Source organism: Myxocyprinus asiaticus, chromosome 33 (assembly GCF_019703515.2).
Source record: "Myxocyprinus asiaticus isolate MX2 ecotype Aquarium Trade chromosome 33, UBuf_Myxa_2, whole genome shotgun sequence".
In the NCBI taxonomy this organism is placed as follows: Eukaryota; Metazoa; Chordata; class Actinopteri; order Cypriniformes; family Catostomidae; genus Myxocyprinus; species Myxocyprinus asiaticus.
The window spans coordinates 21991743-22009166 of NC_059376.1; the positions used below are offsets into that span (position 1 = coordinate 21991743).

The following is a 17424-nucleotide window of genomic DNA, read 5'->3' on the forward strand; positions in this document are numbered from 1 at the left end:
ACCGAGAGAACCGCAGCCTTATGATTGTCAAGCAAAATCAATTCAAGAATTTGGGTGAACTTCACAAGGAATGGACTGAGGCTGGGGTCAAGGCATCAAGAGCCACCACACACAGACGTGTCAAGGAATTTGGCTACAGTTGTCGTATTCCTCTTGTTAAGCCACTCCTGAACCACAGACAACGTCAGAGGCGTCTTACCTGGGCTAAGGAGAAGAAGAACTGGACTGTTGCCCAGTGTTCCAAAGTCCTCTTTTCAGATGAGAGCAAGTTTCGTATTTCATTTGGAAACCAAGGTCCTAGAGTCTGGAGGAAGGGTGGAGAAGCTCATAGCCCAAGTTGCTTGAAGTCCAGTGTTAAGTTTCCACAGTCTGTGATGATTTGGGGTGCAATGTCATCTGCTGGTGTTGGTCCATTGTGTTTTTTGAAAACCAAAGTCACTGCACCCGTTTACCAAGAAATTTTGGAGCACTTCATGCTTCCTTCTGCTGACCAGCTTTTTAAAGATGCTGATTTCATTTTCCAGCAGGATTTGGCACTTGCCCACACTGCCAAAAGCACCAAAAGTTGGTTAAATGACCATGGTGTTGGTGTGCTTGACTGGCCAGCAAACTCACCAGACCTGAACCCCATAGAGAATCTATGGGGTATTGTCAAGAGGAAAATGAGAAACAAGAGACCAAAAAATGCAGATGAGCTGAAGGCCACTGTCAAAGAAACCTGGGCTTTCATACCACCTCAGCAGTGCCACAAACTGATCACCTCCATGCCACGCCGAATTGAAGCAGTAATTAAAGCAAAAGGAGCCCCTACCAAGTATTGAGTACATATACAGTAAATGAACATACTTTCCAGAAGGCCAACAATTCACTAAAAATGTTTTTTTTTATTGGTCTTATGATGTATTCTAATTTTTTGAGATAGTGAATTGGTGGGTTTTTGTTAAATGTGAGCAAAATCATCACAATTAAAAGAACCAAAGACTTAAACTACTTCAGTCTGTGTGCACTGAATTTATTTAATACACGAGTTTCACAATTTGAGTTGAATTACTGAAATAAATGAACTTTTCCACGACATTCTAATTTATTGAGATGCACCTGTAAACCCGGTAAAGACAGTGTGACTTTTTACATGCAACAAAAGAAGTTTAACAACGTTACTGATCAAATCATGTTTTTTTTTTTTTTTTATTTTGTTGTTTTTTTATAATTCATGTAGCCTAAATGCCATAACAAAAATATAAGCTTCACATTTCTACTTTTAAAGCCACATATACCCCATAGACTTTCATGTTAAGCACATAACTGTGCATTTTGTTTGTTTTTTACCAACTGAGGTGAATGAGTCAAAATTATTTTCTGTGGTAATTCTGTGGTAACAGGCCATAAATGCTGTCGATCAATTGCAACTTGTATTTAAGCCTGAAAAAGTCTTTAAAAATCAATCAAATAGTTAGTGCTAAAAACGTGGTCATTCTGGGGGAGGTTTTGTTGCACATTCTTATCAGACTTTTAGTGATGACTTGATACATTTCAGCAGGGTCTTCATTTATTTCAACAGTATTCATCATCTCAAGAGATGAGATCAAGTTTCAAGAGTCCAGTCAATAAAGTTAAACTCCTTTAATTACTATGAATTTTCTTTGGACAAAATCATGCAAATTTCTTTTTCCAATGCCATTAATTAGAATAGATTTCTTACCTGTCAATGGCTGTGCTGGTTGGCATACTGCGGGCAAAGCCTCGGATTCCCCTTTGACCAAAGTAAGGAATGCTGGAGAGGTTTGCAGCCATCACTGCCAGTGAATCTGACGGACTCACAAAGAATCCATTCTGACCCATAATCATATAACGATCCTGTGATCATATAAAGACACATTTTGCCAATATTATTTCAGTTATATACAGTAGACTGTTTAACTATGGCAGCATGGCATGAAATAAGTCCATTCTAACCATATACATTTCAAATATACTTATAAAGTGCATTCATAAAGTTCACATTTTGTTATTGCTTTAAATTTTTTTCACATCAATCTACACTCCATACCCCATAATGACAAAGCAAAAAACAGACTTTTGATAACTTTGCAAATTTATTTAAAATAAAAAACTGAAATATCACACTGACAAGTATTCAGACCCTTTGCTATGACACTTGAAATTTAGCTCAGGTGCATCCCATTTTTCTGGATCATCTTGTGAATGTTCCGTGGAAAGGAGGAGGCAGGAGGCAGGTTGCTCTACTCACAGGTTGGTTTCTTTAATGACCACACTGCTCTCAACTTTACAATAATAACTTCTTCCGTGATAGAATTTACAATCTCTGCAACTTAACTATAATAAACTCTTAACTTCACAACCATAACTCTGGGGACCCAGTCTCTCTCTCTCTCGTCTGCTGGCGGTGTGGCTCTTTTATGCCGCTCTCCCCATGCTCACTGTAATTAGAGACATGTGTTAGACATAATCTAGCTCAGGTGCAAGAGCCCTTACCGCTTTCTCTCTCTCTGGACGGACGCTTGAACATGCCCCTGCTGCCACATATCCCCACCGCCCGACTCAGGCCGGGGAGGCATCCGGCCTGTCTACCACTCCCCCCCCATTTCTGGAAAGGAAGTCGGCGACAGCCATCTGTGCCCCCGGTCTGTGGACCACCTTGAACTTAAACGGCTGAAGAGCCAGATACCAACGGGTGATCCGCGCGTTGGTGTCTTTCATGTGGTGGAGCCATTGGAGCGGGGAGTGATCCGAACAGAGGGTGAAGGCCCGCCCCAACAGGTGGTATCGGAGAGTGAGGACCGCCCACTTGATGGCGAGACACTCATTTTCCATGGTGCTGTACTTAGTCTCTCTCAACGAGAGCTTACGGCTAATGTACAGCACCGGGCGCTCCTCCCCCTCCACCACCTGTGAGAGTACAGCCCCCAGCCCTCTGTCTGAAGCGTCCGTCTGTAAGACAAAAGGGAGAGAGAAATCAGGTGAATGTAAATGCGGCCCCCCGCAAAGTGCGGCTTTAACTTGCGTGAACGACTGCTGACACTGCTCCGTCCACTGGACCGGGTCTGGAGCTCCCTTTTTAGTGAGATCAGTCAGCGGGCTGGTGATGTCCGAATAGTTAGGTACGAATTTTCTATAATAGCCAGCCAGCCCCAGGAACTGTCTCACCCCCTTTTTGGTCTTGGGCCTCGTGCAGGTCGCAATCGCTGCTGTCTTATCAATTTGGGGACGCACCTGCCCGTGACCCAAGTGGAACCCCAGATACCGTAACTCCACCCGCCCAATCGCGCACTTCTTTGGGTTTGCTGTGAGTCCTGCTCGAAGCATTAATCTCAGAACCACCCTCAGATGTTGCATGTGCCGCTGCCAATCATTGCTGTAAATTATGATGTCATCTAAATATGCAGCGGCATAAGCTGAATGAGGTCTGAGGATTCTGTCCATGAGACACTGACACGTAGCCGGGGCCCCAAACAAACCGAATGGAAGTGTCACAAACTGGTGTAATCCAAACAGTGTGGAGAAGGCAGTTTTTTCACAGGAAATTGGTGTCAAGGGGATCTGCCAATAACCCTTCGTCAAATCCAATGTCGAATAAAATCGAGCAGTGCCCAACCGATTGAGCAACTCATCAACAAGAGGCATTGGATACGCGTCAAATTTAGACACCGCGTTGACTTTCCTATAATCCACACAGACCCGTACAGACCCGTCGCTCTTAGGCACTAGAACAACTGGGCTGGACCAATCGCTGTGGGATTCTTCTATTACCCCCATATCGAGCATTGCATCCAATTCTTCCCGAACGATTTTATTTTTGTGTTCAGGTAATCGATAGGGGTGGCTACGTACCACGACCCCTGGCTCGGTCTCGATGTGGTGCTGAATGAGGTTCATACGACCCGGTAGAGGGGAGAACACATCCGCAAACTCCTGTTGCAACCTGGCAACCTCCGCAAGTTGATTCGGTGAGAGGTGGTCTCCGCAAGTGACTGGGGTGAACTGTTTATGTTTTGAATTCACCTCGGGTCCGAGCTCTGCCTTCTCTGGAATTACCATAGCCAACGTCACAGGGACCGCCTCCATCCACAATTTCAGGAGGTTGAGGTGGTATATTTGAGGTGTACCCCCTCTATCGGTTCGTTTAACCTCATAATCGAGATCCCCCATTCGTCGTGTGACCTCAAAGGGACCTTGCCACTTGGCGAGTAATTTAGAGCTCGATGTGGGAAGTAATACAAGCACTTTATCTCCCGGTGCAAATTCCCTTAGCTGAGTTCCCCTGTCATACAGTCAGCACTGTCGTTCTTGAGCTTGGAGCAAATTCTCCTGTGTTAGTTGTCCCAAATTGTGGAGTTTTGCTCTAAGATCAAGAACGTATTGAATTTCATTCTTACTATTTGAAGGTCCCTCCTCCCAGGCTTCTCGCAATACATCAAGCACACCGCGTGGGCGTCACCCATACAGCAGCTCAAAAGGGGAGAAGCCAGTGGAGGCTTGCGGGACCTCTCGTACTGCGAATAACAGGGGGTCGAGCCATTTATCCCAATTTCTAGCATCGTCGTGCACGAACTTACGAATCATGTTTTTGAGGGTTTTATTAAATCGTTCCACCAGGCCATCAGTTTGAGGATGGTACACGCTGGTGCGAATCGATTAATGTTCCATAATTTGCACAGCTCGCGTAGTGTCCGTGACATAAAGGTTGTGCCTTGACCGGTGAGGATTTCTTTCGGAATCCCCACCCGGGAGATTATTTTGAAGAGTGCCTTCGCAACACTGCATGCTGAGATGTTGCGAAGAGGCACTGCTTCCGGATATCGCGTTGCATAGTCCACTAGGACCAATACAAAGCGATGTCCGTGTGTCGACCGTTCTAATGGCCCGACGAGGTCCATTCCATTTCTTTCAAAGGGGACCTCCATCAATGGAAGAGGGCGCAACGGCGATTTTGGGGTGGCCGGTGGGTTAACCAGCTGACATTTGCGGCATGCCGCACACCACCTGCGGACATTGCCGCCAATGCCCGGCCAATAGAAGCAGGCTATTAGATGGTTCAGTGTTTTCCTTTCTCCTAAGTGACCCGCCATAATATTATAATGAGCCGCCTGGAATACCATTTCCCGACGGCTCCGTGGTATCAAAAGTTGGGTTGTATCTTCTTTAGTCTGAGTGTCCTGTGTCACTCTATACAACCGCTCATTTATAATTGCAAAATAGGGGTATGAAAGGGCGATGTCCAGCTGGAGTCGTTGACCATCGATGACTCTCACTTGGTCGAGGGCGTGTTTGAGGGTTTCGTCTCGTGACTGCTCCAAAGGGAAATCTTCCTCAGTGAATTCCCTGAGAAAGGGAGGGGCTGCAGCCTCTCCCCCTCTCTCGTCATTATGACGTGGAGCTGTCGAGGACGGCCCCGGCTCCACCTCCCCTGCCAGAGCATTGCACATTGCACATCTCCCTAATTTAATACAGGACCCATCCGCACAAATTCCCTTTAATAAATCTCTAAAGTCAGGCCAATCCGTCCCCAAAATCAGCGGATGGGTGAGGTGGGAACTAACCGCGGCCTCCACTCTATGCTTTTTCCCCCGGAATTTAATCGTCAGAGTCACCACAGGATACTTGTGAATATCCCCGTGCACACATTTCACCCTCACCAAAATGCTAAAACTAAAACTAAAACTTCACCGTTTTAGCTGTGCCCAAAGCCTCGGGTTGAACCAAGCGTTAGTGGATAGTGGTTTGATTACACCCGGTGTCCACCAACGCTTGGTGAGTACCCCCCTTGACACTTACCAGTATCCGGTACACTCCGGCCCGGTCGGGGGCAGCCTGCGGGAGGTCAGATACCCACACCACCATCCCCAGCTCCATCAGAGGGCACTGATCCCGGAAGTGGTCTGGGTCCCCGCACTTCCAGCAGGCTGGCCCAGGCGCTACGCCCGCACTTGCGTCGGCGGGCGCCCCCACCTGAGAGAGAGAGAGCGGCGGGGCATCGGAGTAGGGGGAGGTGTCGCCTCCCACGCTCAGGGAGCTGGTCTCGGTGGCTGAAGTCCTCCTCGTCTGCGTGGGGCAGGAACGGGCCCTGGGGAGAGAGCAGAACGAGAGGAGAGAGGGGAGGGGGATGAGACAGGGGAAAACACAGGGGGAGGGGAGAGAGAGTAGGAGGGCTCTTCCGCCCTCGGGATCGCCGCCATGTGGTCCTCCGCAAGCCAGACGGCTTCCTCCAGCGACGTCGGGCGGTGGCACTGGACCCACTCCGCCATCCCTTTTGGCAGTCGATGTATTAATTGTTCCAGTACCACCTGGTCGATGATCCCGTCAATGCAGCGGTCTCCAGCTAGCAGCCATCTTCGGCAGGCGTAGCGGAGCCGTTGGGCGAAGGCAAACGGGCGGTCGGAGTTCTCCAGCTTCAGGCTCCGGAAGAGTTGACGACTCTCTTCTGGACTCCGACCAACCCGTTCCAAATCCAGGTGTGCAAGGCTTGTCGCATCATACCCAAAAAGACTTGAGGCTGTAATCACTGCCAAAGGTGCTTCAACTAAGTACTGAGCAGTAGCTGTTCTGGCTTGTATGGCGCCCTGGGCGAAACCCACTTCAAGGCGCGGGGTTGGTGATTGTAAATGAGAACGTTCCAAAAGTTGTTGACGCCCCCTCGTGCCTCGTGCCGTATTTCCTGTTTTTTATTTCCACTTGTATGAAATATTAAGGAACAGAGAGATAACAATGAAATAAAATGGAAAGAAAACAGAAAAATAATGTGAAAGCTTCGTAATCAAAACAACACTCAGAACAACAACACCAAGCCGGGGCTGGCACTGATCCATATTAATTTGGTTTAACAGCCTTGGCTAAGATTCTTATGCTCTCTTGAAAGAAATAAAAAATCTTAATTTTTTTTCAGTGTACACCGATCAGCCACAACTATAAAACCACCTGCCTAATATTGTGTAAGTCCCGCTCGTGCTGCCAAAACAGCGCCAACCCGCATCCCAGAATAGCATTCTGAGATTATATTCTTCTCACCACAATTGTACAGAGTGGTTATCTGAGTTACCATAGACTTTGTCAGTTCAAACTATTCTCTGTTGACCTCTCATCAACAAGGCAAGTCTATAGTCACTCAGATAACTGCTCTGTACAAATATGGTGAGAAGAATATCACCTCAGAATGATATTCTGAGAAGCGGGTTGGTGCTGATTTGGTGGCACGAGGGGGACCTACATAATATTAGGCAGGAGGTTTTAATGTTGTGGCTGATCGGTGTATGCATGCCATTACAGAGTAATTTTGTATGTGAAAATAAGATGGTAAGAGATAAGCACCCCGTCTGCATCAAAAGCAGCCCCAAATCCAAACTCTCCCCCCTTCATAGAATCCACCAGTGGTGCGGCGAACGCAGGGTTAGGATTGGGGTGTTGGCCTCCAAAGTCCTCCAGTGGGACACAGTTAACAGCAGAGTTTGCTGGGGCCCCGAGCTCATCACACAGGATTCTTCTAACATAGGGTCCCATAACTGCAACAGAAGATATGAAGATAAGACTGAATGCTAAATGTACATAAAGACAGTTGCAATGGTCTACAATGGAAAATTATGGTGGAACAGAGATTTACCTCCATTCATGGCATCTACTCTGATCTTCAACTGTTGTCCTGTCAGTAAGCTCTTAATGGCACCAAAGTCAAAAATCCCCCGCAGCATGTTCAGATAGATCTCAACAGAATCTACAATCTCAACTGAAGAAAGAACATTTCATGCCCAGGTGAACCAGAGGTAATATATGGTAGAAGCACAGGAACAAACTAGAGTAAATTATGCACTGAATAAGTTCATGCTGAACACCTCTGAAGGGCTTGAACTTGTTCTCCAAATCAAAGTCATGGCGGCCAAGGCGGGACAGGTCGATGTGAAGGTCAGGGCAAATAGCGTATTCCTCTAGTGTGCGACTCACCTGATGGATCCTCTCCATCACTGTGTCTGGAGACGGGCCTGCAAACACAGCAAACATTGAGCAATTTCAACAAAATCTCAAATGCTTTCATCTATAAAATTGGTAGTGACATGTTGGCAGGTAATGAAAAAATATAGCCAGTAAGTTGGCCTTCTTTGCTGATATGCAATACATCAGCAGAGTAAGTGTTCCATTGCTTTTAATTAACAGTTCTAAAGGATTTTTCTTGGTTCAACACAAGTTAAACTTAATCAACAGGATTTGTGGTATAATGTTGATTACCACAAAAACTCATCCCACCTTTTCAACTCGTCCCACATAAGAATAAAAAAAAAGCAAAAATCTGGGTTACAATGATGCACTTACAATAGATTCATTGTGTTTTTTGTCCTCTGTAAACAGTTCTTCATGAAGGTGACGCTAAGCTAAGGGGTCATGTGTTTATTGGTATGACTGTTCGCTTAAAGGCTGATGTGATTGATTGCATTATCATTCTGAAGGGGATTGCCGTGGGTGCATGCAGGGTGTTCGAGTGCTTTGTAACAAAGTTCTCACCTCCATTAGCGACATTGAATTTGATCCCAAAGTCTCCTCCTGGGCCTCCTGGACTGTGGCTTGCAGTCAGGATTATCCCACCTATGGCTTTTATCTTCCTGATGATGCACGACACAGCTGGTGTGGACAGGATCCCATTGTGTCCTATGACCAGACGTCCTATCTGAAATGAAAGTTGAACGAAATGGGAGTTTTATTTAGTTCATGTGTTGGTAAATGTTGGCTAGTGTGTTCCAAGTCATATTCAATACATTGGCTCACTGCTACTTACAGATGTTAACAATTTTTGTAATTATGAGGCTAAATGTGTAATCTCTTGGAAATTAATACCTGAATCGCTAACTGAAGATAAAATTAAAATTTGAGCAACCAGACCATGTGGCACAGTTGATAATATTATTAAGCATAACCTGAAATTAAAAAGATGTCATTATTTACTCACCCTCATGTCGTTGCAAACCTGTGTGACTTTGAGGAACTGACTGAAAGCTTGGAGCTTGACAGCCCCTAGTCATTTTCTGAGGTCATTTAATGGAAAAGAGCAGCTTAGACATTCTGAAAAATATCTCCTTTTGTGTTCCATGGAAGAAAGAAAGTGATATGTGTTTGAATGACTTGAGGGTGAATAAACTATGATAGAATTTTCATTTTTGCTTGGAGTATTCCTTTAAATTCAATAGACAAAAGCAATGTACTAAATCATTGCTTTAAAATGAAGACCTTTAAAACAAAAAACATTTCAGATATAGCATTAGCAGCAATAAAAGTGTACATTTATACTCCAGATTCAGATATGCACTTAGTTTGCAGACCTTGGCCTGTCATGCTGGGGTTATCATAGCACTGTTGCACCTAAGGTGGGCTTTAGACCTGCAACCTTCAGGGGCACCAATCACAACTACTGCCACATACCAGATGAACTACATCTGCCTGCTTAGTCATTCTGTCAGAAGTGACAAGCTGACTCCTCAGGAATAAAAAAAAAAAAAACAGACTAGTACAGGTTATTCACTTGGAGCCTGAACTATCAAGGGCTACAGTTCAGCATCAACCTGACATCCCATCTGCCATATGTTGGAACCCTCTTTTTCCAAGTTTATTTAATTGTTGATCATTTCAAGATTTCAAATTATAGACAGATGCTACTTGTTCTTGCGCTTTGGCTCACTCTGAGCACAGCAGTCTGGCCATCTCAGCAACTTTGTGACTCATTAAGCTTTACAAGAACAGCCACTTTCTATTAATAGTGAGTTATTTGGCATCTCTCACTCAAGCATTTATAATGATGACCAAGTGCACTATCCCTCAAGGCGTTTGCCATCACTGTTATGTTAGACTAATACTCTAATTAACGATTAAATAGCTTGTTCAATTGATGCATTGCTTAGTTTGCAGCTTGCAGCCCCTATGTCTTTACTTGCATTTCTCAGATGAAGCCCAATGAGTCTGAACTGTATTCCCTGCAAACTTTGAGCAGCTTATCCATATAAGGTGCTGGTTTTGGATCCACACACAGCTGTGGAGATCACAGCCCCAGTGTATCATGTCTCTGTGAGCTACTGAGTTTGTATGGAAGAGTGTGTCACAGATAAAGAAAGAGAGAATGAGAGAAAGAGAAGACATTGTGGAGGAATAATGTGGCTGTAAAGTACTAAAATTCTTACAACAAAGAATTTACAATGAATCAAGGCTGAAAACTCAATATACTAAGGTTATATGTGTATCTTCATTTAAAGATCAGTAAAACATGATATAAAGGTTGATGAGACACAGTTTTGATGAAAGGTAGCTGGCTTATGGCCAATTGCCCTGGGTTTCCCCATGGTCTGTCATGAACAGGAGAGGTCAAAACAAGGGAAACACAGGCTATGCTGGAAGAGGGTGGAGGGGAGGGATGACACAACAAATAAGACATGATACATTTGGTTGGACTGGGAAATAAATTTAGTTAACTTTGTCTCATTATGCATTCAGCTTGAAGCTTGCCAGGTTTTCCAAAAATAACGTTAGGATCTGTTTGGGCTATTTTCCCTCCCTGAGGTATGATAAAGTATTTGTGTCTCATTCTTCACCAACCCCGTTATGAAATACTGAACACTGCACTATAAACCCATGTACTATTACACTGAGCCTGAACAAACTCCACCAGACATACAACAAATTATGACATAGGGTTGTGGCCAATATTTACACACATCATTTTAGTGTCTACCTATTGCATGTGTTTGTTACTAATAGTAATAATAACAATTATAATTATAATAATACGCTATATTATTATTCATTATTATAAGTAATAATAATAATAATAATTATTATTATTAACATTGTTATTATTATAGAAAAGGCCATAAGAAATTTTAGAAATATATATATATATATATATATATATATATATATATATATATATATATATATATATATATATATATATAAATGTAAAAACAAGGTCATGGATTTATTTTGACGAAACTGTGATAAAAAAATTAAATTAAATTAAATTAAAAACATCATAAACCCTTACCCCATTGGCAGCTGCCATTTGTACGATAACTTCTGTTGCTGGCCGGCTGAAGTATCTTCCATCGCTGCCCACTACCATCGTGCATCCCTGACGGTCCCTCAAGTCGATGGAGGACAAGACACTTTGGATGTAATTTTGAAGATAGTTCTTTTTACTTTCAAAAACAGCTGTCTTCTTTCTCAGGCCGTTTGTCCCTGGTCTCTGGTCATCGAAAGGGGACGTTTGGATGGTCAAAATGGGTATAGGGTTAGTCTCCATTGTCTTCTTGAACGCTCCGGGACGCGCCTTGTTATTCTTAAAAAATGTAAATAATTCAAATATCACCACTTGTCGGAACAAAGAATGAGATGCTATACAATGTGTTCAAAATATCTTCAAAAGCAACTCAGCGTTGGAGTCTCAAACTTTTAACAGAGGAACAGAGGCAGCAGCGACAAGGGTGCGCCACGGCGCAGTGCGCTTCTGTCAAAGAGTGTATTATTTGAGACGCGTCCAGTGACGCTTCTTTGGAAAACTAGTGTGCGACAGCTGTCTTCTCATCCCACCGGGACAGGCTGTGTTATACAAACACAAAATATAAAAACTAGAAGTATGATAAAGACAAATTCAAGATGAGTGTTATGCTCACCAACTCCCTTTTCCCGAGCTGTCATCCACACAATTGCTTGCCAAATAGACAGGGAGGGAACAAAACTTTAAATAATCAGCTAACGCTCTGGCCAAAAATAGCCCATGATGTGGGGGAGCGTGTAGCGCCAGTGAGCGGAGTAACCGGACGCCTCTACTGTCAGTGGCGCACTGCTCTCCATGTTGCGCAAAGGTGCACGAGCTACTCTCACCTGGTAACCACTGGATAAATTCTTTCACAGCGGATGTAGCTGTTTTTGTGTCTATAAGAAACAGCATCAAACATGTGGGATGGCCCAAGCGTCGGGTGACATAAATGACAAAATGGTAGCCTTTTAACTCCAGCAAACCTAATTTGCCATGATGAAGTATTTCACATTTTAGCCTACACATTTATGTTCCAAAAATACAATACTGTACTGATATTATAACCCTATAAATGGATACGGTGACTATATTTTAAGTGGGCCAAACAACAAGTCCGGTCAAGCACATCTACAGTATTTTGAGAAACATATGACACTGATTTCGCGAGCACCAGTCGCCCTCTTGTGGACACACAGTAAAGAAACTAGAAGATGTCTAATACAAGCAGTGGCTAAGTCCAAAATATTTAAGACAGGAATCTTCTTTTGCGCTTCTATTATGCGCGCGCAACAGAGTGTTGCTCGAGTACTGAAATACAATTGGACGATAAATGTCGCATTCAACTTCTAAAATGTCATTAGGAAATGCTAATAAAATCGGTTTCCCTTTAATTTAATACAATTTCTTAATATATATATATATATATATATATATATATATATATATATATATATATATATATATATATATATATATATATATATTTTTTTTTTTTTTTTTTTTTTTTTAAACCTGCACTGAGTTTAAATCAGGCTTAAATGTAACATTTTTGTTTGCAACAAGTTCAAATTCATTTAAAACAGACTTTAATGGATGAGATATGGTAAATGTATACATTCAAAATTATGCAAAATAAGATGTACAGTACTGTGCAAAAGTCTTAGGCACATAAGATGTTTCACAAAAGCATTTGTCTTAAGATGGTTATTTATATCTTCAGTTTTAGTGTGTCAATGGTAAATATAAATTTTAGACAATCATTCCTTTTGCAAATAGATTAGAACAAAATAGAAGAACAGGGAGCCCTGCAACAGATGTCATGGCTCCCACAGTGCCCACCACTAAACTTCGAGTCAGTCTGGGATTATATGAAGAGATAGAAGCAATTGAGACAGCCTAAATAGATAGAAGAACTGTGGTGAATTCTCCAAGAAGCTTGGAACATCCTATCTGCCAACAGCCAAGAACAACTGTGTCCAGGTGTACGGAGGAGAACTGGTGCTATTTTGAAGGCAAAGGTGGTCAAACCTAATACTGATTTAGCTGGACTTTGTATGTCATTAATTGATCAATGAAAGCTATTTATTGCATTATTTTTGAAGAAATCCTCACTATACAACATTTTTCACAAGTTCCTAAAACTTTTGCACAGTACTGTATACAAATGGTTTCAATTAGATTTGGGCTATATACATTCATCCATAACTTTGCTATAAAATTTGTTCAATAAAAGCAAATATAATTGCTTTGCCATTTACCAACTACAGACATAATGTTAAACATTTAAGAATATTGATTTAAATGTTTATACTGCTCATTAATTGTACTTAAACACTTCATTCAGAATTCACAACGTGTTGACCATTTAAAGCAGCCCTTTAAAGATCACTCAGTTCACTTTGGTGGAAATTCGTCATGCAACTTAAATGCGTAAATCATAAAAACAAGCTGAAATATGTTTGTATTTTGCGTGTATAAATCCCACGCATTTCAATAATTCACAGGCCAACTTGGAGAAACTAGCCTATACACGAAATTAACCTAGATGATTAAGATATTAATTCTAACAGCAAATAATGAAAAGACATAATTAAAACTTGACAATGATACTTTATTTCAAACAGACATTTTAAACAGACATTCATTTCAGAAGATGGTTTCAGACAGCTTCTCAGACAAATATATTACCATTTATTTATTTACACTAGGCTACAACTATAAGAGCAATTTGCAATGACGGAAATGTTTTGTACAATATACAATGTGATATATGTTATATAGCTACTTGATACAAGAACTGCATTTTCACATTTTTTTTCCCAGACAGCAGTTCAACAATGAGGATACACCATTCGTAGTGTGTCAGCCAAAGGAACCGTATTTAGCAATGCAGTCCACGGCACTGGTAACAAACTTGGAGCAACACAAGAGTTTGGCTTTGGAAATACATAATTGTAGTCAGTTGTGGTGAGTTGATGGGGAGAGTTTTTGTTTGGAGAGACTGTTGATTTGGACATGATACTGTCGATGCTGAAAGAACATCTCTGGGTCTTAGGCTGGGACCTTTGCGGAATGTCTTCAGGTTGGTGGACCTTGATATTGAGAGTCTGATACTGAAAATATGGAGGCGGCACCATTATGCCATCCGGCATTGGCAAATATCCAACAGGATTAGCCTGCGCTGGCACCGGCCCAGGAACGCAATAAGGTCTCCCATATGGTCCATAACTTAACGTTGGGTGGTAAAGCACCAGGCCATCTTTGGTGAACTCCGGCTGGTTCCTTTTGAATCTTTTTCTCCTGCGCAGAAAACTGCCATTGTCAAACATGTCCTCGGATGCGGGGTCCAGGGACCAATAGTTCCCTTTCCCCGGGTTACCGGGCTGTCTCGGGATCTTGATGAAACAGTCGTTCAGTGACAAGTTGTGTCTGATGGAGTTCTGCCAAGCGGGGAACTTCTCCTTGTAGTACGGAAACTTGTTGCTGATGAAGTCGCAGATGCCGCTCAGGGTCAGTTTCTTCGTGGGGCTTTGCAGGATGGCCATGGTTATGAGAGCGATGTAGGAATACGGGGGTTTGACCGCAGAGTTTTGCTTTGGACCAGATGCTGTGGAGGCCTCCGCGCAAAAGCTGCTCTCGCTCTCTCCAGAAGACTCGGACTCCGAATGGTCCATGTCCGATGAGACCACCTCCGCTGTGTCACTGCAAGGCATGAAATACTCTCTGTCACTATCACTGTGGTCCCCTCCGACGATGTCTATTTCATCTTCCTCCGAAGAGATGGGGACTTGCTGCACTCCTTCGTAATCCTTGGAAAGGGTCATGGCTGTGGACCCACAAACGTGGAAGTTGGTAGGCTGTAGTTGATTTGCAGGACTCATGGAAATGGGGGCTATTTATGAGGGGCCACGCACTCTGTCTTGGGTCGGACCAATAGGAGTGAAGTGTCACCACAGGGATTCGGGACAGTCAGGCAGGTGGGGGGCTTTGACCTGCTTTAAACGATATGAGATGCACTCGAGCATCGCATACTGTACTGTGCTGATATGCCAAAGATGGCGTTAACTGAACAATTTTGATACTTGGCAAAGTTAAACATATTTAAATATATCTAACTTAATTCATTTTTTTTTTTTTTTTATCTTACTTTGGCCAGTTTTTTTTGCCAAAGACTATGGTGAAATAAAACTCAATTATTATTAAATTCAAAGAAATTATATCTTATTTTTATTGTTAGGCTATTATAACTGTATAAGTATACAAATTGAGACATTAATACATTTATTTTGGGTAGCCTAACTGTATAAAATTGCCATTCAAAAACAAAAACAAAACAACATCATCAAAACTTTAACAGAAAGCAATTGTGTAATTATGTTATTAATTTAATAAGCATAATAACCTAATTCTAAAACAATTCTGTAATTATTTTCAGCCCCGAACATCATCACGATATCATATATGAGGTGGCAGATAGTATATAGGCTATTCTATAGTATAGTAGCCTAAATATTAGATAGCATACATCTTATATAACATAGTATATATAGATATTGTATATATATATATACTATCTTATATCAATGATAGATTTTAAATAGTAGGACAAACCTAACGTGGAAGTTGAATTGACCTCTTTTACAGACCTTCTTCAGAGTAGCGCCATGCTTAATTTTTGACCCACTGAAATCCTCACAGCCTCGTTTTCATTCACGTTAAAAAATAAATATTGGGCTACGTTTTGGCATTTAGCCTAGGCTTTTTTTTTTTTTTTTTTTTTTTTTTTTTACATCATTTAGTGTTTTGTGAATAAGGAACGTAAGGCAAAATATTTAGATTTTTTTTTTATTATTAATATTAAACATAAATATAAATATTAGATTAAATTTAAGCTATTGCAAAAAAAAAAAAAAAAAAAAAAAAAAACCGTACTGATAATACATCAGTATGCTACTTTAAAACCACGCATCATAATGGAATAAATTACTAAATGTATAGGTTATTCTTTTAAGACAGGATTCATTTAAAGCAAACTAGATGATCATGTAGGATTCCTCGCTAATTCAGAAGCAAGTTAGCTCAGTGGGAGCTGGGATGTGCTACGGTGAATTTTCACACCACGCCTAACTGCCGGTTTAAAAGAGTGATTTACCCCCCGATACCCCCTGGGTTTCGTTTGGTTTGTCACCTCAAGATACCCGCAGGTGGTGTGACCATGAAAATGGCCATGGCCCGGCTCCCCGCATGGAATGAAGAATGACAGTAAACGAGCCTATCAACATCAGAATCAAATAGGAAACGGCGCGGCTTTGGGCTTCAGGCCAAGAGCGAGTTTTATTGGAGGGCATGAATGAGCACAGCGATCCTCAAAGCAAACCTTCTTGTGCGCGGATATGTGTTAAAACTCTTCACAGTCATCTCAATTGCAAATGAAAGGGATGGAGCCCACCGTCCACTTCCTCAGCTATGGATAGTGTGGAAGTGGGTGCATGGAGATGTATGAGAGTAGTTAAAGTTGTGTAAACTAACAGAACAATCGGGATAAATCTCTACAACAGTCACCAATGTCAGTTTAAAGAAATGCAAAGACATAAACTGATTTTGTAGTGTTAACCTCAATAAGCATTATTAATGATTCTTAGATGCCTTGAAATAATTTTTCAGTAAATAATCATTTTCACCGCTGTGATACATTGTTTTAAAATGTAAATTGATTTTCTTTTTCCTGAAATATAGAAGAGACCTGGGTTGGTTAGCACAGTTAGACAATATTTACTATATTTAGTGATGCATTAATGAAATTAAGTAAAGATCTAATTTTGTGCTTAACTACAGCAAGTTAACCTAACATAAGTTTACATTTGCTCTTAGCAAGGGTTATATTAATGTATATATTAATCCATATTCAACAAAAAATGAAAACTTTGCTAATCAAACCTGGTCCCACTTAATCCTCAAAAAGTTTTTTTTTTTTTTTTTTTCTCAAAATTTCACAGTGTATGTTAAATTGATGCATTTTCACCTTGTCACCGAAAGGTGTTAAGAGGGTACTTGCAGTGATACTGTAGGATGGTTCTCACATTGCACAGAAGACCAAAGTTAACATATTAGAAAAGTACGCAGAATAATAACTTGAGACTAAATTTATTTGACTGGTTACTGGTAATTTACACTTTACAGTGGGAAATCAGTCCGTTTAGTCCTACTGATGAGATAAACGACTGATAATTGTAAGCCCAAACAAATTCTATAAATAATTAAATAATCTTAAAATAAAGATCATGTTATTCATAAAATATGAAACTGTATAGAGAAATATTTGGAGAAAAATCACAGCTAATTTGGCCTAACAATGGAAATGTGGAAAAATACCATTTGTGCTTTAGAAATGTTGGCAA

The 17424-nt window shown here is 41.6% G+C and overlaps 2 protein-coding genes across 2 annotated transcripts in view; both read right to left on the reverse strand.

The window, feature by feature from the left end:
* LOC127424337 (phosphoglucomutase-like protein 5) overlaps nucleotides 1–11827 on the reverse strand; it is a 36646-nt gene extending 24819 nt beyond the window's left edge. The window contains exons 1-6 of the mRNA XM_051669422.1: nucleotides 11033–11827; nucleotides 8509–8671; nucleotides 7845–7991; nucleotides 7616–7738; nucleotides 7327–7517; nucleotides 1703–1857 (exon numbers count right to left, since the gene is read on the reverse strand). Of these exons, the coding sequence (XP_051525382.1) occupies nucleotides 1703–1857; nucleotides 7327–7517; nucleotides 7616–7738; nucleotides 7845–7991; nucleotides 8509–8671; nucleotides 11033–11290 (1037 nt within the window). The 5' untranslated portion in view covers nucleotides 11291–11827. The remainder of the gene's footprint in view (nucleotides 1–1702; nucleotides 1858–7326; nucleotides 7518–7615; nucleotides 7739–7844; nucleotides 7992–8508; nucleotides 8672–11032) is intronic.
* A 2030-nt stretch (nucleotides 11828–13857) lies between these two features.
* On the reverse strand, nucleotides 13858–14850 carry LOC127424341 (forkhead box protein D5-like). Its single transcript, XM_051669426.1, has one exon. The coding sequence runs from the start codon at nucleotides 14848–14850 to the stop codon at nucleotides 13858–13860; it is 993 nt and encodes a 330-aa protein (XP_051525386.1).
* Nucleotides 14851–17424: the final 2574 nt, after the last annotated feature.